The sequence below is a fragment of the Coturnix japonica genome, chromosome 5 (assembly GCF_001577835.2).
Source record: "Coturnix japonica isolate 7356 chromosome 5, Coturnix japonica 2.1, whole genome shotgun sequence".
In the NCBI taxonomy this organism is placed as follows: Eukaryota; Metazoa; Chordata; class Aves; order Galliformes; family Phasianidae; genus Coturnix; species Coturnix japonica.
The window spans coordinates 25,211,453-25,233,026 of NC_029520.1; the positions used below are offsets into that span (position 1 = coordinate 25,211,453).

Genomic DNA, 21,574 nt, shown 5'->3' on the forward strand with positions numbered 1-21,574 from the left:
ATTTGCCTATAGGCTTGTATCAAGCTGTTCCAAAGCTTAAGCACACTCTATATGCATAAGGTGACACAGAGGGATGCAGAGCTGAATCCTGAACATTTGGCTTGCCTTTTGACTTCTGGAAAGGGATGGGAAAAAAAGCCAGAGCCGTTTGTACCACCAAAGCAGCCTTGCAAGAGGTAGCAGATAGCAAAAGTTTCTTCTGAGCAGCTGCACAAATTCAGAATCAAACACTTGGTTGTGTTACCAGCTCAGTCCTCACCTCCCACTGAAGAGGGCTCTACCTATTGCAAGTCAATGCTACCCTGCTGACTTCATCAAAGTTGCCACTCCCTTTTGGGCAATCCTCACACAGTAAGGAACTGTAACCTGGCCTGGCTCCATCTTTGGGACACTCCCAGAAAAGGAGAAATCTAAGATTAAGGAAGACAACTCAGTCCCAGGAGCCACCAACCCGCCCTTTCTGAAGGACTCTGGGGCTTGTATAGTAAAAGCATCCAAGGTGATCCTCTGCTCCATGAGGAGAGAATGATGCCAACAAGACTCCCATGTCAGACAGACTGATCTAGATTAGTCTCTTAGTTCAGACAGTTATTTCCATTTCCTTGGTAGATACTGTGAGGCATCTCTCTGACATCCTGTGGTTTAGCTCAGGAGGTCAAATAGCTTGTCCCTTCTTCTGTACCACTCCATAGAGCAGTAAAAGAAACATGAGGTCTCTCTGGATTACTACCTGAAATAAACCAAGAAAATATTTATTTTTAGAGATGACAGAAACCCTCTGCACTGAGAAAAGTCTCCCGAAGTTGTCACAGTTAAAAATTCATTATAGTATGCACTCATAGCTGGGCTGCAACACGGACCTCAAGCCTGCCAATGTACACACACACATACAGATCTCCCAAGCATATTGTTCAGAAACCATGCACGTAGTTTCTGCATGAGAGGACACAAAAATGAGAAGAGTAACAGATAAAAAATGGCAGCCAGCCCACAGCCTGTAGCATATGCACAGGCATTTTAACCTCTCACCTACAGTCACTCCAAAGGTGGTTAATATTCTTATTTTTTAAATCTTTTTGCTTTTAGAGAAATATCCTTTAATTGTACATCCCACTTCGCTGCTGCTTTTACAAAGAGGCCTGGACTTTATATCACTAGCCAGCAATCTTGTTCTTCTGCTATAGACATATGATTTCTGGCAAGAAGTGAACTTGGCCAGTAAGATGTCCATACAGAGATGGGCCAAAAAAGTTCAGAGCTTTCATAGGTTAACAAAGCAACTGACTTTCAGACAAGTCACAGGTTCAAAATAAACCCACCACCTACTACTCCTTTTCCATTCAGTCTCCAAAGACCATGCACAACTGACACAAACTAGCATCAGTACTGGTGCCTCTGTAACACAACACACTGCACCACACTCAGCTCGACCAAGTGCTCTTCTCAACCCACCAGGACTCAACTAGTTGAAGACTAATCAATACCCTGGGAGAGGTACCCAGGGACAAGGAAATGCAAGCATCACTGGTGGACAGATGAAGGGCATATCCCAAAAGCCAGCTGGTAAGGATAACTTCACCCATGTCTCCTGACATATCAGGAACCACCTCTGCTGGCAACTACAAAAATCTGGAGAAACAGCACAGCCTATGTTAACTTTTGCTCTGCAGGTTAACAACAGCACATTCACAGAGCAAGAGCAGCAGTAAGAAGCATGCCCAGGCTTTTAAATAAAACATTCTGGCTTCTTTCAGCAAGCTGTAAGAGCTGCACATCCCTTCTTCCAGATGAACGGCCCAAGCAAGATCTTACAGAGGATGTGATCAGTGATGTTTCCAAAGTACCACATCGATGTCTTGCAGAGCTCTGGAGTACTGATTAGCACCTCTTTTCCACCCCAGCTCAAAGGGAGCTGTAGAGCAGGACACAGCTGCAGGCAGATCTGGAAGAAGGTGTTTTTATGAGCCCCCATCTAAGATGTGCACATCTCAAACCCCAAGCACCCATGTTAATTAACAGCTTCCATTCACTAAAAGGATACAAAAGTCTTTTTAAAAATGAAAACGTTGTCCTATAATTGAAAGTAGATAACAGTGTTTTCTGCCAAGCAACAGTCACTTTAAACTCATTTTTAAGGTTTTTAAAGCCAATTTTACATTGCTCACATCTTACAAAAGAAGTTTTTCTAGACAAGAATTCCATCAATTAGTCATCCATGCTGTACATACGATTTCACAGAGAGGAATCCAACAACACAGAGATCGTCAGAAGTTGTTGTCCATTCCAAACTGCTGGGCTGCAGCTCACGTCCTCAGACACGTGGCAGGTCAGAAAGACTGACATGTTTGGGCTCCCAAATTACAAGCTGGATGCGCAGAAAGCTGCTCAGAAACTGTTCTCAGGGGCTTTTCTGGACAGAGAAGGCACCACAGCCCACCATATCTTAAAAACTCCATAGTCTTTTCTCTTCTGATTTCTTTACACCACACACTTGAGAACAAGGAGAGGCAGAAACACTTGTTCTACCCTCCCTCATTCACATTGCTTTAAATTCCAACCTAGTATCCACTGAACTTGAGAAATCTCATACTCAGAGAAACGTTCCAGGGACAGCCTTCCACCAGGACTCCTTTGGCAGAGGGAGGCAATTCCATCCTAACTCACAACAGGAGAACACAGAGCACAGGGAGAGGAAGAGAAATCCTTTCCTAACACTCGAATCCCAAAAGAGAAGTGTCGGAAGTAACCGCGGGAGACAAGTCTCATACTATCATGGTCAACAAGCCTCGTTTATTAGGTGTTACAGCATCTCATTTATACAATCAGTAATAAGTTCATGCATATTGCAAAAGTTAAGCTCAGGATTGGTGAATTAGGCATTACTTCATCTGACCTTTGTGGTTAGTCTTATAGATACTTTTTCTTTGCAGCTTTGTCTACACACCTTGCTACCACATCTTGCTTTTCCCTTAGGCCGTCCTTGCTTCTAGATACATATTTCATCTTTAGCTACATACCCTGTCTTTTCACATACTGATTTCTCCACAGCTGCTTAGCCGTGACCGTCCAGGATAAACCGTCTTTGTCTTAATCACATTCATTCTTTTACAATTTAACTAGTGGAATCTCTTCATGTCCTTTCTCATGAAGCCATTCTGCATTAACACTCTCCACATTTCCCCCGTTTTCTTTTAAAATGAAAAGGCTCAGTTCAACGACCGATTAATCATATTTAACAAGCAGTTCAGTTCATTTGTTCAATCAGTTCTCAAGTAGTTTTATCCTGCTCCATAGCTGCTGCTCTGTGAACTCCTCATCTCGATCCATGGCTGCTGCTCCATAAAATTCTTCTTGTATTACAACAATTCCAAGATTCTGCCTATAGAGTAACAACACTACTTAAATTAAGACATAAACTATTATAACTCAATCAAGACCTCGATTGACAATACTCTAAAGTGAAAAAAGAGACAAGTCAAATACAACACAACAACATTACTGTTAAACCTACTAAAAAGAACAACAGTTTGTACTGCAACCTAAGTTTCTGCAACCTGAAAATAAATCCGTGAGGGTCCATTGTGTTAATCTGTAACTGATCAGGAAAAGTCTTCAATTTCATATACTCTGATATATTGATTTTAATGACCACTAAAATGTGCAATTAAATGCTTTAAGATGCCATACCCATGCTCTACCAACTGAGTTATCCGGGCTAATAAATATTAATGATTGTGGCAATTTTATGATAGCATGTCAAATAGAACCAATTTTAGAGGACAAATGTACTAGAGTATCACTAGGGCATTAATACTATTGACCCTGAGAAACAGCAGACCATGTTGTGTGGATGTGACAGGTAGTGCCAGCAGGCGTCCCCTGCTTCAAGGTGCACATTCCTCTCTCACCCATCACAGATTCTCTCCTGCATTCAGGTCTGAAGGATTTCTTCCAGTTGTTACACCACATCCGCAGGCCAGTGCGTATATAGAGCCCAAGTGGAACACCTGCTTAGAAAACAGAATAAACTATCAAATTTAGTTCTATTAGCGTGCACTTTTGTCTAAAAATGATGCATGTTATATTTCAGATCCCAATTAATTGGATGTAAAATAGGTATCCGTTATATGATACAGGGTCATCTCTTTGCCTGGGATTCCTTTCCAGGTTTTGTCTTTGCAAATTAAGAAAAAGCTAATTAATAGCTAATAATATCATAACCAAACAGTACTAAAACATTAAAAGATCTATTCCTGTAGATTCTAGCATGGATTACATCAAATCCTGTTTAATACACATTCTGATCTATTACTAAAATAGAAGAAGCACACAACATCCTAGCTAATGCCTTAAACTCTAAATCTTGAGACTGCATTGGTAAAACAGAAAATCACACACTATGTTCAAACTATTACTAATATTATCTATAACACAGCAAGTTACAAAAGCACATACCACTAAGTAAGAACACACAATTACAATACTATAAAGGCTGGATGCATTTCTGCCTTCAGATGAGACCGAAGATATCATGCTGGAACCCACATAGGGCCAGTCCCTGTGAAATAAGAGCATATTACGACCCCAAGTTGTCAGTGGTAGAGGACAGTCCCAAAGTCTGTGGCCATATTCCAAACATTAACCATAGGCTGTTCCTTTAGCGCACTGGGAAGCCTCAAAATGACGATCCACATAAGCTGTATCTCTATTGAACATGATTCAAAAATTCAGCACAAAAAAACAAGCAAAAAACCTTACATAATATTTCTTGTAGTGTGCCTCCCATATTCCCCCTTTTTGTTTATTAATAAGAATGGTTTCAATGTTTGATAAATGTGATCAGTGATAGCTTGTCCAGTGGGAGAATGAGCAATGGCTGTAGTATGTTAACACACCTTTCTGGAGGAAAGTTTGAGTGGCCTTAGAGTATACGCAGGCCCATTATCTGTTTTTGTAGTATGTGGGATTCCCATAGCGGCATAAGCAGATAACCAGTGTTTACTGGGTGTCATGACTGTGTTCAGCTGTACTGTGCTGTGGCAAATATGTAAGAAGAATGAAAATCTATTGTACATGTGCATATTTTAGACGGCCAAATTCAGGAATTGAGTGACATTTGTCTGACACAGTTGAAAGGTGCAGTGCCACATGGTTGTCCGAGTCTGAGGCAAAGAGGTATCAGTCAAATTATGTAGCTGATATTCAGTCACAAACACGGTGTATTGCATAGGAGATAGGATCATTCTTAACACAGTTTTCCAATCGTGAGGGGTCATAGCGTAAGTGTCACTGTTTGTAACCAAAAGATTGTATGATAAAGGCTGACTGAACTCGTATGTTCTCACTGACTCCCTTAGCTCCTTCACTGCCTCATAAGGCAGGGATTCCAAATGGGGACCTGATTAGGAAAGGTTTGCAACGTGTCAGCATCACCCCTTAATATTTTTCTTCTCTGCATTGCTCTAAGACATCACAGTACGCTGTAGGGAAATTTGTCATTCCTTCTTCTTCAGAGTATCATCAGGAGAAATGTCGTCCGATTCTCTTTCTGGATCTACTGACCTGGGTCATAACCATCCCCTGCGTTTCAGTCCATCCGTGTCTTTAACCACGTTATACACGGGCTGCAGAGACACAGCCGCGCACGACGAGGGAGGGGCGGCATGGCGAGGCGCAGAGAACGACGTGGGCGAAGCAGAGGGCGGGTGCTGTAGAGACGACAACGCGACGAGCGACGTGTGCGGGGGGCAGGCGGCCGCGGCTGGGAACGGCTGCTTGTATCGGAGCGCGGCCGCTGTTCTTTCGTGCGCTGCTTCTCACGTTTCCCGACTTCCTATAGCATACAGCAGCGTTGTGGGTGTTGGATTGACACTTGCTGCGCCAAATCCCAGTGGCTTGGCACTCGTGACGGATGTGGCCAGTTTTTCCACAACGGAAACATTTCATGAGGGAGCTGTTCTGCGAAGCGTGGGCTTGTAGCACTGCAGCTTGGAGGGGTGCAAGGGCTGCTAACACTTGATTCTGAGAAGCCTCAGCCTGTGCCTTTAATCCTGACCCTAGCTCTTTGAATTAGCCTCAACTATGAAAGCCTGAGCCCCCGTGGGCACGCTCGATAACCTGTCTAACGCCTCCTCTATTGTCCAGTTACTCCTCAAAGTACTTAGAATGCCACGAGCTGTAGCATTACAATTCTGAGTGCACAATGTTTTTAGCATTATTCCCTCATGTAACTCTGGTACTCCAGCCTTCTCTATGGCTCCAGCTATCCTTATCTAGAAACGCTCCAAATTCCTCATTTCTTCCCTGCCGAATTCCCATATAAGACGGCAGCCCACCTGGTGCCTTGATCTTATCCATAGCCTGCATGACTAGATACATTGACTCTCTACATTTAACTGGTCCTAATAAAGCCTGGGCCTCCGTCCGGATGAAAGACCACACCCTAAAAGTTCTTCAACGGTGACATTATACAAGGATCTCCGGGCTGCCTAACTATCGCAACTCTCTGTTGGCAATCTCTTCCCATAAGCATTAAATAGCAGTTGTTCGTGCTGCCGAAAAAATCAACCTAGCTGATAGCCCCACAATCTAGATGGCAACAAAACCTGAGTACTCCAGATATAATCCAGTATCTGTCTCACTGGCTCACTTTTTACTCCAAACTGACTGACCGTATGAACCGCAAATGTAACAACAACTTCCAATCTTAAAGCACTGATAGCAGCCTGTGTCCCGCCTGAAGCATTAGGCGAATACCCACCGACAGCACCGCCTGTGGCACCGCTTTCCAACGCTCTCACCGTCTCCCACCTCTAAACAAGCCCGCGCCAGCGCAGCCAAGCCCCCCCCGCTCCCGCCCGACGGCCTCCGCCAGGTCACTCTGTGCCCCAGGGAGCGGCTCATTGCAAGGGGGTCGAGGGGCCGGCTGTAGCGCCATGGTCGATGCAGGCGGCTCGTCTGATACAGACGTGCAGGGAGACGGAGACGGGGCACTCGGCTCCACAGCCACCGGCAACTCAGGCTCGGCGGCCGGCGGCAACTTTACGGTGGACACAGCAGGGGCCCGGGCAATCTGACCATTCATTATAATTCTTATTCCTCTCCTGCACAGCACTAGCTTTCTCTACCGCTTCCTTTTCTGCCTGATATTGCAACAAATCATTATAAACCACACGCCACCACTTCCCGCATTTTTTAGCCGTTTTCTCTCCATCTATCATTCCCTGAAAAATTGCATCCCCAAATTTACGCCACTCAGCAAGATAAATCACTAAATGCGGATTCTGAAATAACCTTTAGTATACCCATACACTAATAACTTAGGGAGTTCCTTTTCCAAGTCTACCCCCTTAAACTGTCTCCGCCTAAGAAAAAGCGGGAAAATAAATTATATGCTGGCTTGGCCTGTCCATTTTTACTCACGTCGTACCGTTGCAGCCCTCACAGGCTTCGGCAGGCCACGCTGGTCGTCGAGCCCACCTGTCGTGGTCTCGCTCGAGACGCGGAGCTCCAATTTTAGCTCTTTTCGTCGTCCGTCGGGCTGATGAAATCCGGACGCCGAACCCAACGCAGTCTTTCACCCGTGCGACCCTTTTTTCCTTATCACGTCGGGGTCACCATTTGTCGGAAGATAACCCGCGGAGACAAAGTCTCATACTATCATGGTCAACAAGCCTCGTTTATTAGGTGTTACAGCATCTCATTATATCAATCAGTAATAAGTTCATGCATATTGCAAAAGTTAAGCTCAGGATTGGTGAATTGAGGCATTACTTCATCTGACCTTTGTGTGTTAGTCTTATAGATACTTTTTCTTTGCAGCTTTGTCTACACCTTGCTACACATCTTGCTTTTCCCTTTAGGCCGTCCTTGCTCTAGATACATATTTCATCTTTAGCTACATACCCTGTCTTTTCCATACTGATTTCTCCACAGCTGCTTAGCCCGTGACCGTCCCTAGGATAAACCGTCTTTTCTTTAATCACATTCATTCTTTTTACAATTTAACTAGTGGAATCTCTTCATGTCCTTTCTCATGAAGCCATTCTGCATTAACACTCTCCACAGAGAAGGACAAGAAGTGTGCAGAGAACGCCTGTGGTAAGGCACATCTGACCTGAGCACACAGACACTCATCCCCTCTCTGATACCACAGATCACACAGAGAAATGAAAAAGCTTAAGATGACAGCCCTTACTTTCAGGAAGAGCCTAGAGTGCATGGAGCACACTACAGGGGCACCCCAAACCTCCTGTGGTGAGAGCGAAGTTAAAAGAGGACATAAGAGTTGTCTCTGAGAGAGCTTGTGTGCTCCCCCTTGCTGGAAGGCAGGGCAAGGATGCAGCTCTCCTCAGCGACCTGTTTACACCGTGGCAGGTAGCAGGGGAGGAAGAAAGCTGTCAAAGCAGCTAACATCAATCTTCCACTGAGAAGATGGATGTTGTTACTGGCAGTAAATAAATAAATAAGCAGAAGTCCAACCCTCCCTTCCAGTGATTTAATTGTTCTGGCTATCTAGGAGAGGAGCCCTGCTGAGCCCCACTGGCAAGCGTTCCAAATCACGCTTATGTGCTTTGAAGCCAGCGAGCTGCTCCTGCATTATGCTCTGTGAAAGACACGTACCCTTCAAAACCTGAGTGTAAGTGAGTAATCCTTGGCAATGGAAGCCGGGATTCACACAGAAGAATCCGATAAGCAATTTTAATCTCTGACTCCTTAGCTCTGCACACAACTTTCTGAGCCTTCTCTTCTCCAGACAGCTGGAACGGCACCACCTGGCCAGCTGAACCAGAAGGAATAGGGGGGACAGAAGCAGGGTGCAAATCCACTTGTGCCACAAACTATGCTGTTAACTGGGAAATTGCCATAGTAAATCTCTTCACCCTATCCTTTTCTCCACCAGCAGCAGTATGGAAGATGAGAACACAGATGTTTTAGGAGAGGGCTGCTATTAAGAATTTAAACACGGCTTTATTTTCTCCTTTCATCACTGCAGATCTAGAAGCTTTGGAATACATAAGTTTCAAGCATCTCATGATCAGCAAAGAGCAAGCCCTGCGGGGCTATCTCAGCACAAAGTCAGCAATTCATTAAGTAATTAAGAACACAACTGTGACAGCACAGCAATATCACATGGAACTCGATCCCTGTCTGCAGACATTTCACATGAACAGTAAACAACAACAGACATTTCTGCTGATGTAATTAATCTAGCCCCTACTATATTAACAAGAGAAAGACATGCATGTTTATGATGAATTCTTCTAATTAAGAACCCCATGCAAACAGCACGCATCTCACCCCAGGGACTTTATCTTAGCCAAGAACTCGAGGATAGAACTCAGCTGCATGGCTAGGTGAGCACAAATCACAATGATATGTCCTTCTGCTAGGCAGAAGCCAATGAAGCATCCCTGTACAGCTCTTCGCTGTTCACCTCATTCAAGTTACTCGTTAGGAGGGCTTCACCTTGCAGCACGCAAGCTGTCACACTTGCCAGCAGAGACCTAAGCAACCAGGAAGAGAAGCCCCATCCCCACAGGTGGAAGCATCCTGTCACTGTATGTCGGTCAGGCACATTCACCTATTTTCCTTAACCCACCACACCCCTTCTCACAAAGGATCATGGCTATTCAAAATGTTCCCTGAAGCACCAAGGGAAGGAACATCAATCAAGTGTCCGCTGTGAAGGATGTCCACAGCGCAAGTCAGAGCCTGAGCAATCAGTGTAAATCAAGACATTAACCTTTCTGTAAAAGATGCTCAAGGGCTTTCCAGAAATGTGTTAAGTGAAGTGCACCAGACAGATGTGTCAATACAGAAAAATATTTACCAGAAATAATAACTGAAGCATCATGCTCTTATTGTATCTGGACTGTTTCCCTGCTAAAAATAAATTAGCTAATAAAGGGTAAAACAGACGATGCTACAAATCTGCAGCTTTCGGCCTGTACATCCCCCCATTAGACAGATCCTTGGGTTCATGCAACATCTAGCTCACAACTAATGTGACATTATACACTAAGACATAAGCGTAGCAGCCAGCATCCCAGTTCCTAGTGCAGAGAGCAGCACTTGCTGTTTACTGACCTGCAGAAAGAAATCTGGCTGCCTAGCAGCTGAATCAGATGGCAAGAGCCTCTTTTCCAGGCAACAAAGAAAATATACAAGAAAAATCATTTTCTACCCACTACTCTCTGCAATGTTACCATTAGGCCACGACATACAGTCAGTTCTCTTGGTCATTTAACACAACAGGAAGGGCTCCACTGAACATGTTTCTCTCACCTGACTAAGGGCAGCCTGTTGGGTTAGCTGTGGAGGAGCAGGCAGCAGTCCTCTTCTCCTAAATCTCACATCTTCTAATGAGAGAATGTGGCTCCTACAGCAAAAACTGCCAGCTCCAGCACAACGATCTTGAACCCTGCTCTACGATCCCAGCATCTATAGGTTTCAGAGTATTCAACCTGGCACTGTACAAACACTCCAGAATGTTGCAAAAGCACGTTACATGATCAAACCCTGTGAAAAGATTCCAGAGACCAGACTGCTGCCATTCTCTCTTCTCTCCCCCAGCAACTGAAGACTCTTGGTTGAAGTACACAGCACATAAGCTACATGTGCTGAGAGCTGAGCGTTGGTTTCTCCTAAACACTGCACAGAGAGCTGCTGGCAGCTATAAGCAGTCCCTGTGAGGTGGCACCTCGCTGCTGCCGCATTGAGGAGGTCATCCAGCTCACAGCCTGGCTCAGGGCCTGAACTGCTCCACGTTACCCACCGGCACCACAGGAGGAAAGCATCTGTTCACCCATCTCTGACTTCTGATCACCCAGCAGACCTCGCCCACGCTGCCCAGTATACATTAGTTACAAACCGCTCCTGACAAAAGCTGGGGGGCATAGCAGATGTACTGTATTTGGACTCCTGCTCCGAGGGAAGTAACAACAACCAGCTGAACTCATCCCTGCAAAATTCTGCTCCCACAAAAACAAACACAGCAGTTTGCATTTGGCTGTGACTAACTTGTGGCTAAAACCTACATGCCCAGTCACAGGGGTCTGCCCATTATACCTTGTGCCACCAGACAGGAGTAAGCATGCTGGATTCACAGTGCTGTTATCGATCTGCTTCAAGAACTTGTTGGCACAGCAAAAAACAAGAACAAGTGCCAGGAGCGTGTTCCCAGATGAATGCACTTTTTCTGCAGTGAGCCACTGGTCTGAAGCACTGGTTACAGATGTCATTTTACATTAAGACCAACAAAAGATGAGGAGCCTCACTCTATGAGGGCAAAGCACAGGATTTAACTCTCTGAAGATGGGACTGGGAGTGTGGTAGGATCCCCACAGCTGAGGCTGCCCTTGAGCCCCATGCCAACAGCCAGTGTGCAGGGTGAGCTCAGCCGCACATAGTTTAATGATTAACATTGTCACACAGAGGAACTATTTCTAAGCTTTCCAGCTTGTCTCCCTGCTTTAGCAGCTTATTCTCAAATGCTCCTTCCCTCAGATGAACAGCAGAGAGGCCGCCACCACCTCCCTGGGCAGCCTGTTCCAATCACAATATGCTTTTGGTGGCCAGGTTGTAACTGGCCACAGAAATGACAGGGGCAAGTCCTGATACACTGCAAAGACAAAAGGTGAAGTCCAAGCAAGAGCAACAGCAGGACAACCTGAATGTTAATTGCCTCTGAGTGGCGGCCTGAATCCACTACTGAGATCCTCAAGTCCATGTCAGCACACAAGACATTAACCAAGCTCTCTTGACTTCACTAACATTTTAACTGGAGTTAATTACCAGAGGCTAACAGATTTGAATGACTGTAATCTTTCTTTCCATTCTTTCAGCAAAGATGGAGGCTTCACCTCAACTCTACATCAGGTAAGCTTGTCTCTAAGTCTCTCATCTCCCACCTGAGCAAGTCTTCCCCACCCCATACTAAGCAGCCTCACAGCAGCCATGATCCCTCATTGCAAGGTGCTGAGCCCACATGGCTCCCAAAGGTCACCAACTAATGTGCAGGAACTGAAATCCATCTCAAGGTAGCTACATCAGATACTCCCTCTGTCAATGACGTGGGAATTTACCTTGGGAAGAAAAATACCAACGACTTACAGCAAGTCCTGATCTAACAGAAGCATCTTCCATTCAGATTCAAATCCGGAAAGCTAAGAATTCCCTCTAATGATTCAACACAACCTTCTGGCAACATGCTTGCTGACAGTCCTCGCCACGGAGCAGTGACAGCCACAATTAACGCTTCACACAGGGCTGGCAAGTTAAATATAGCAACAGGAGGTGTGTTTCTGCTGGAACTATAACCGTGGTAGTGGAAAGCGAGACAAAAAGATTAATGATGGAAGGCGGATCCCCAAAGCTTACTTACTCTTAATGAATGTGTCACAAGACTCGGTTGAGCAAATTCCTGGACATTTAACAAATGCTGTGTTGCTGCACGATTTCCTGCTTTCTCAGATTCAATGCTACATAAACACAGGAGTTCAAACAGTCACCCTGCACGTCTGCTCACTAGCACTGTTTCATTTACAATTCAGATGTTACAGCTTTAGATTCTGCTGAAGTGCAGCTGAAGGAACCAGGCACATCTGTGCACCATGTTTTCTGAACATGCAACACAGAGCAGCACCGAGTGTCTCCAATATGCTCATGAGCTCAAATAACGCCTTACCACGAGTCTCGGGGTACTGGAGGCACAGAACAGCAGCAAGGGGACCCTTTTACCCTACAGTTGCTGGTCCTGCCAGCCAACCATGCTCTGGGAGCTCCTAATCCTCCACACACGATATATGGGCACAATGTCAGGGAGCTGACACAGCTGAGCAAGTCCTAGAGCAACCTCCGCAGATCCCACTGGGATGGGGGCTCAAGAGCTGAGGGAGAGCTTCCTAACCCTTCTTCGGAGCTAATAGCAATACTAATGCCTGTTAATCCATCCCCATCCCTTTGTTAGGATGCCCCTTAGGAGAGACTAGGCAGAAGGAGAAGAGAGACATAGGGCATTCTGATCCTCTTTAAACTCAGTGCCACAGTTATAATCCTCCAACTAAAAAGAAAGAAGAGGAAAAATGAGACAGGCTGTGACAGGTTGGGAGGACTAAATCCCTGTTATCTAGGACACCAAGATGGAAAGGTCTCAGCTGCACACGTGTCCCACGCCCCTGATGATGCCCCTGCAGAAGAGCATCCCTACCAATCTCCCCATGGGAGAGTGACAGCTGGTGAGACAGCTGCCCCAGGCTGCCAGCAGCGAGAGAGCTTTGTGTAGGGACACTGCCACACTGAGACCAACGTGCTACAAACCCCAGAGTTCAGGGGGCAGCAGGGCAGGAGCAGTGCTCACCACAAAGCAGAGCTGCACAGTGGCCAAACAGCTGCAGAGAACACCACACAGCCTGAACACCATTCACTCTGCCAGGCACAGTCATTGCCTTCTTCACACCAGGTACCCCTTCAACTCCAGCACACCTGTACTGAAGGCAAGGCTTTGAGCCTCCAAAGATTAAAAAACAGTTTACAATTAGCACTCTTAATAATGCTAGAAGCTAAGTGATACAAGGGGATCAGCAGATTTTTCCCTACTACCTTATGTGTCTCAATTCACTTCCTGCACTACAAGGGCAGCACTGTTCATTGCCACTTGAACCACCTCCTCTTGGCCCACCTGGCATCGCAGCCCAGGATGTGTGCATGTGCCTGTTCCAACATGAGCCAGCAGGTCTGTCCTTGCATCTCTTTCACACACTGCTGAAAGCAGCTTTTAATACATGCAGGGAAAACCCTCTGAGCACTTCATTCTCTCCCAATGGACCCTCTGTGCTGAGCTCAGCACTCTGAAGGAGCACCGATTTCCCTAGCCCTTCCCCAAGTTACTCAGCCAGAACAGTCTGAAAGACTGAAGTGCTCACCCAGCAGGCACAGCACAGCAGCTGGGCATCCCAAGGCACAGCACGGCCACACTTGGACCACCCAAAGACAATGTGGATGGGACAGGCACAGATTTACTCAGATCTGCTGGGTTATGCTAACAGTACTGCTGCAAACCATCCATTTTATGTCACTTCTTAATGCCCCACACAGGCCCACGGGGACAAGTTAAATACGATTGTTTTCTGCCGTTTAGGCAAATGGCATCCCCGCATTTCGGAGATAAACATCTGTCATGGTTTAATAATTTTGTAATTTTTGCTATCAGTATTCCACATCATAACATCATATAAAGCATGAATAATTTTACTGAATCTGCAACTTATCAGAAGAAGACTACATCTCCCAGGGAACAACACGATAGGTCACGGGACCTGGACTCTATATTAACTCTGTCGCAGAACAGACTGACGTCTTTCGAGTTCTGGCGTTCAGGGGAGTGTGTGGGAGCCTTCAGCCGTTCGCCTAGATTTACAGTAGGCCTCTCGGTTACGGGACTCATTCTCTCTCCTATTTTGCTTGATTCGTTAGCTCAATTTCAATTATATTGTATTATATTGTGTTATCCTGTATTTCGATATAGTATTTAGTAAATAAGTGTGCCTCCTTAGATCGTTGCCGCTGTTTTCTTTTCCTAATTAATTTTTTTCCTTTCGGCCTAGGGCCCCTCCGGGGCCTACGGCCCCCTGTCACGGACGCAGGTGGATTTTTAGTTCAAACCGTGACAACATCATCAATAAAATATGAGGCTGCCGAACTGTCACCGAGCATTACTCCAGCACTGACATCCCCAGGGAAGCAGCCACGCAGTGATCCCTTCCCAGGGCGCTCACCCGCTGCCATAGCTGAGATCCCATGGAGAAGCACTGCAGGGCCTGAAGTGGTATTTTATTCTTCGCATCAGGGGAGAATAATTAAGAGAACTGCATCTCACATCAAGCCCAGAAAGTACTTCAGCTTTTCAAAGCCGTGCAATTCACTGTAATTTGCCCAGGATCCGAAATGTCGCGGTCCAGACACAAGAGTAGAACTCATGGACTCGCTCATCCAAGAGACATGATTAATTTTTTCCCCCAGAAAGAGAAGCAGCCAATTGCAGAAAACTGATGAAATAATTTTCCAGAGAGCCATAAGTCACATGAGTCAGCCTTACCCCACCGTGAGCCCAGACCTGCGCTCCAGATCATCGCTCATGGGGAGAGGAGGAGACTGGGAACCAGCCGAGGGCTGTAGAAGGCCAAGGGACCGAGCGGCACGCAAGGGATGCACACGCTCCTCTTACACAACGCTGCCATCGTTGATCAGCTCACGTTGCTTGGCTTCCCCAGGGCAGAGGGCCTTGCACAGGGACAGCCGTTGGGAGCAGCATGTTGTCCGGGCTGGATGGGGACGGAGGGCAGCGCCGCAGACCCGGCAGATGGGGGACAGACGGGCACCGAGGGTCGCACTGTATGGCAGTCGGAAAGTGTCCCGGTGCCTCGGGGCCTTGCTGGGTGCCAGCAAGAGAGAGAAGCTCAGCCATCGTGGGGCCCCGCGACCACCCCTCTGTGCAAGCAGACAGATGCGGGTCAGGAGATGGTACTGCCACCGCACCTCGCTGCTGTCGGGCTCGGCAAGAAAGGGTCCCACAACACAGCCCACAGCCCTCACAACACGAGCGCCCCGTGGGCACCCGGCTACAGTGACAGGAGGCAAAGGATGAGAATTTCACTCCGCTTAGCGGTTCCAGAGCTGGCCCAGCCAGGATGCAGGATGGGATGTGGAGCTCTGCTGCCCAGCGCCGCAGTTCGCACGGCGCTGAGCCGCCAACACCGCCCGGGCAGCGCAGCATCGGCACCCAGCACGGCACCGCGTCCTGCCCCGCGGCTCCGTGACACATCGCAGCCCTGAGCGAGCGAGTAAAGCAGGCGCAACAAAATCCAAACAACAGAAGGGCAGGAGGGGGAAGCGGAGAAATGAAAGTGCCGGAGCAACACGCTCCAGAATAGCGGGACTAAGGGCAGCGCTCGGCACGCAGCGGCGCTCAGCCCTCGGCCCGGTATCGGGACAGCGCTCCGCTCGCGGCGGGCCTGCAGGGAGCTGCGGGCACCGGGAGCATCCGACCGGCTGCACCGGGCTGCGACGCGCGGCAGGGAACACCCACACCACGAACCTCGGCTCGAGGAGACTTAGGAGTTTCAGCATCTGCCGGGAACGGCTGTGCCGGGCCACTTCTGCCCCAGGGAAAAGCAAACCCGGAGCTCCCGGCCGCCCCAGCCGAGGGCTCAGCCCGCGCCCCTCCGCTCTTCGGGGCCGCCCGTCCCGCTCCCCGCTGCCATGGTTACGGCGAGGAAGCCGGAATCGACCCGATGAGCCCCAACTCCTCCCGCCCCGCTCTCTCACTCACTCCGAGGGGCACGGCGCTCTCCTCCCGTCTCGCCTCCGGCCGCCCCGCCGCCCGCTGCCCGCCGCGGCCGCTACCGCCGGCGGTCGCCGAGCGCGGCTTGCCGTCCTGCCATAAGTAGTAGAAAGTGCCCAGGATCCAGGCGGCCGTCAGGATGGCGATGGCATTGGCCCTGATCCTCCTCATGCCGAGCGCCCCGCGGGAGCCGGGCAGCACCGCCGCGCCGGGGAAGGGCGGCTGCGGGCGGAGGAAGGCGGCGGCGGCGCGGAGCTCCCCCCGTGCGCTGAGATGGAGCCGGCCCGGCCCGCCGGGTCCTAACGCCGCGCCCCGCCCTCCCGTGCCCGCCCCTCCCCGCCCCACGCGGGTCCGCCGTGCCGAGAGCTGCGGGAGCCGCTCGGTTCCTCGACCTCGTTGCCCGTGCCGTGCTGTGCCGGGATACTGCGGAGCTGCGGTCACTCAGCAGCGCCTGAAACGGGAGGCAGCCCCCAGCCGAAGCTGTACCTAAGCGGGGCCCCACCTCGAACGTGGCCGCGCTGTAAGCAGCGACGCCGCCTGCGGATAGCGGAGGCTGCCGTGCCCGCAGCAGCTCGGCAACATCTCGGTGCCGCCTTTGACGCAGCCGTACGATGAATATCAACAGCGGTAACGTTGCGCTGCCGACTTTCGCCAAAGCGTCGGCTAACTCAATGAACGCCCCGTTTCCTGACACAGGTGACTTGAGAAACGTAATTATAATCAGCGAAACGAATCACGATTGTGTACAGCTCACGCAGATGCGGCGCGGTGCCGCCACCGCAGCCGGGTTCGGCTGTTAATTCCGTGCTGGAACGCTCAGCCTTGGTTTGTGGCGGACACGGCAGTGGGATGACACATCCTTGTTTGTCTGAAACGTGAACGTAAGGTCTGTCTGGACTCCAGAAACGGACTAAAGAAAGACATCCAGAGTTTAGCTAACTGTGTTTAAAGAAAACCCAGCACAGGGGCTCGGGGGCCGGAGCGGGTCCCTCCGCGCTGATGAGCGCAGCCTCATCCTCGCCGGGCAGAGGTTCCATCATCCCAGCCTGCCCCATCCCGGCAGCAGAACTTCCTTAGCAAAGCCTCTTCAGCAGCTCCTAGCTGTGCCATACGGGTGAAAACCGGCCCCGGCTCAGGGGTTTCTCACAAGGCTGCTTCTAGAGAGCTCCTTCTGCACGGGCAAAGCCGGGTAGCAGGGAGAAGAGGGCAAAGCATCTCCGTCTCTGAGTTTGCTGACCTCGGTGGCTCCTTCCTACCTCTCCGCTCCCTCCCTGGTCTGGACACACGCTCCCTGATGAAGCTCCTAACCCCCCCCACCCCCGATCAGGGACAGTGCTTCTAGGTGATGAGTCGGGGGTAGACATGGGTCAAAGCGATTCACCTTCTGAAGGACTCTGAGCTCAGCCCTGACTTCAGCCCAGGAAACTCCTGGAAAATCGAGATGAGATGTGTTGTTCATCCCACTGGGCACAAAGAGCCTCAGAATCCTTCCCCCATAGCGGATGAAAGGCAGCTGTGGCAGTCTGAGCACAGCACCTCATGTGCTCTTCACCCAGACCTACACAATTCCTCCATGAGCCTTCAGACATGTCAGCCCCACTGCAGAGCCAAGGCGGCAATGTCTGTGCCACCACCCAGCACTGCATGGCTTCGGAGGAGAAAAAAATATTCTCTGCATTACTCATCTGAGCTGGCTGGATTCCTAAACTGCCCCAGACACTCTCCTCATCTGAAAGAGCTTTCTCATGCTGGTCAGAGGGTGTGGGTTTCTGGCAACCCTCATCACCTGTCACCATGCATGTCCTTGGCCTCAGCCACCACCACAAACACACAAGGCACGCCTGAGGTCTGACAGCTCGTCCCCACAGGCACTATGAACAACTCAGACAGACTGTGCCCCTGGGAGTGTCTCCATCCTGCTGCCAGGTCAGAGGATGGATGATTCCTGCGTTTAACAGATGTGCTGCCTAGGATGGCACACATGCCAATGAAGGACAGAAATGCCTCCCGGCCTTTGGTTGCTGGCCAGTGTCCAAGCAGCGTGGTGGCAGAGGGCAATGACCCAGGGCAAAGTGAAGCCAAAGAGCACACAGTTAGCTGGGAACTGGGATTTGAACTGCTTTGTATTAAACTGTACTGGCAAACATTCTTTTAAGTGCTATTTAAGGACACCGTGACCTTAGTTATCTTCACGAACCCTTTTGTTAATGAAAATGGGAGCGGAGGAATTCTCAGTAAGATGTAATTAACTGCTGTACAACACATTCGTGCTTATCAAGAGAAACATCTGCTGAAGGCTAACCTTGGCCACAGCATCTCCTCTGGCAGGCTGAAGGAGCCTGGCAAGTCTTCAGAGAGGGTGACCTGGGACTCAGGACACCCCCTGGGGAGGAGGTGCTGTTAGACCTCTCTGAGCCAGGTAACCCATCTGCTCACTACTGCAGGGGCTGCATATCCTCAGATGACAGTGGTGTTACATCCAGCACCACTCCTCAAGGATGCTTTAGCAGAGTCAGGGCAGAACGAGGCACAGAGAAGCATCATAGAGTCACACATGTGTAGTGAGATCTCTACTGTGTAGAAAGAATAAATATTTAAGTAGAAACAGTTATATGTTAATCCAGATGATTAAACTAGAAGATCCACAAACAGTCAGCCTGTCCAGCTTTATAAGTGACTGAAGTTTTCATTCTCCCTTCTACTGTTCATAACATCTTTTCAGATCCCCAGCCATGTGCTTCTATTACTTGCTGCATCTGACTCTGAATTTTTTCTGGAACAGGGATTTATTTCCCACCTTTATGGTAAAGCACATAACTCTTTTATTGTGCTCAGAATCAATTAGCAATGAAATCCTTTTATTACAATCTGATGACAATTTGCTCTCCTTTATTGGCAGCACATCACAGTTCTGACTGTGACCCGAACAGCAATTTAATCCTCATAGAAATTATAAGCTATTAAGGCTCAATATAGCCATCAGGTTGGTGCTCTTAACAGCCCTTTTAGCTGCAGAGCAGAAGCAGCTTGCAGTGCTCATCTGGCAAAAGTGATGAAGTTCCAGTCTCTCGCGACAGAGGAATTCCAGACAAAAACACTGCAGTCTGGGAAGTAACCCTTGAAAAATATCCTACCCAGTTTCTCACGCGTCCCATAAGAGAGGCTTCTACCATGTGCAGAGAACTGGGTTCAAGTGGAGTGCATTGAAATATGCTCAGTTTTCCTCAGAGCCACAGCAGTGTACTTATTTTTGAAGCTCTATCACTAGAAATAACCTGGACAATTAACAGAAAACTTTTCAAAACATGTCAGTATTGGCACAGAGCATGAGAAAGTCCAGGCTGAGAGGAGGCCAGCAATGGGAGCTGTAATCCTGGCAGCCCAAGAGGCACCACAGTGCACCAGACTGCCTCCGCGTCCAGCCAGGGTCCAGACCATGTCCATGGGGGAACTGAATCCTGAGGCAGGAAGATGGGGCTCCCTGAGTTTCAGATCAGATCCTGCAGAGGAAAGTGAGATTTGGCGGTGCAAACTTTGGGGCAGAGATTTCTTCTGAAGCTCTCCAAGTGCTGGTGTCTGAGGAGACAGCACCATTGAGAGCACATCTGACATTAGGGAGATCTATTACAAAACATCCCAAAGGGCTGCTGGAAGTAGTAGCATTCCTACCTGTTATACCCTATGGGATCTGTTAATGGACCTGCAGTCTACAACCTGCATCTGTTGGCAGCAGAAAGAAACTGCATTTAAGAAAAATGATCCCTTGTTTTGCTCTTAATTACCTCCTGTACCTGAATGTGAGGGTTGGCAACAGGGAGCTGCTGCTGTGGGAGCACAGCAGACAGAAAAAGAATAAGAAATGGGGGAACTGCTTAAGCTACCATATACAGAAGTGATGCTATTTCATCTGAGTGCTTACATGTCTGCAGAGATGCTCAGCACATCAGGGCAGCTTTTTCAGATGCAGAGATACATCCTGACTCGTGCAAATGCATTTTACACACTCAGATCCATTTTTCAGGCTAATTGGAGCATCCAGCAGACACTGCATCTTCTGCTGCTGCTGGCTAAGGACAAGGAGACCTCTCCCACAGAAGCTCAGAATGAGCCTGACTGTTTCTGTTTGAAGGTCACAGCAAGATTAAAGGAATGTGCCATCTCCAGCAAATATGTATAATGGCTTGTGCGTGCAATTCCTCTACAAATGTGCCCACTGCAATGCACTTTTCTCCATGGAAAAAAAGATGAAAGATGTTGGATGTGACACTCATAATTGCACTGCTTAATGGGATATTAAAGAACATTTATATGTTACTTCAACGCAGTGAAGCCCACACAGACAGAAGCAGCCATATCAGTAGCCCCCAGTCCTGGGTTTCACAGCTCCATGCAGAGCTTTGTGCAGCCTCAGCCTCTCAGGAAGCACACTGCCATCCATCAGCGTGACACCAACATTTAACGCTCCATAGCTTTGCTCTTACTGCTTCAAGCTCAGATTCCACCATCACAGCACTTCAGCCACACACCGAGCTCTCATGCACCGTGCCCTTGCCTGGCAGCCCTGATCCCATTCCTTCATGGATGGGAAGAACTCACCTGTACCCAACACTTCTGTGCAGGGACACATGACTGCAGGGAACTAGGACTGCTTGAAAGGAGTTTGGAGAGCTGGGGGCCAATCTCTTCTCCCAGGTAATGGGACAAGAGGTAATGACATTAAATTGAGCCAGGAGAAGTTCAGGTTGAATATTAGGAATAATTTCTCCTCAGGAAGAGTGGTAATACACTGTCATAGGCTGCCCTGGGAGGTGCGGGAGTCACTGTCCCTGAAGGTGTTCAAGAAATGCATGTGGCACTGAGGGATGTGGTTTCACCTGGTTTATCTTTTATTTTATGCTCTCCCAGCATCACATCCACATCTATCTCCCAATTCTGCCATGCAGTTCCCCCACACTGAAGCTGGCTTTGTCTGGAGATGGGCAGCTGCTCAGACTGTGGTGGTTGGTATTGGTTCCACTTTCCCAGTTCCAGTCCCCTTGATGCTACCCTCACCCATTCCCTGAAAGAGGATGCTTTGAAGCTTAACTTGAAAATTCAATTCCCATACACAGGTTTTCCAGCTGTCCCTCCTCACTGCATCACTCCTGAGGGCATTCCTTCCTCTTCCAGTGCTTGGAGTGAGACCAAGTTTTGTATTTGGTTTGTTGTACAACAAGGAGATCTGATTTCACT

The 21,574-nt window shown here is 48.5% G+C and overlaps 1 protein-coding gene across 2 annotated transcripts in view; it reads right to left on the reverse strand.

Moving 5' to 3' along the window:
- GALNT16 (polypeptide N-acetylgalactosaminyltransferase 16) overlaps nucleotides 1–16,617 on the reverse strand; it is a 59,111-nt gene extending 42,494 nt beyond the window's left edge. Inside the window, exon 1 of one of the 2 annotated variants that reach the window (XM_015864710.2) lies at nucleotides 16,331–16,617. In XM_015864710.2, the coding sequence (XP_015720196.1) occupies nucleotides 16,331–16,513 (183 nt within the window). In that variant the 5' untranslated portion in view covers nucleotides 16,514–16,617. Of the gene's footprint in view, nucleotides 1–12,114; nucleotides 12,555–16,330 lie in introns of those variants that run through there. The other variant, XM_015864712.2, reaches the window with a different exon arrangement.
- Between the last annotated feature and the right edge of the window lie 4,957 nt (nucleotides 16,618–21,574).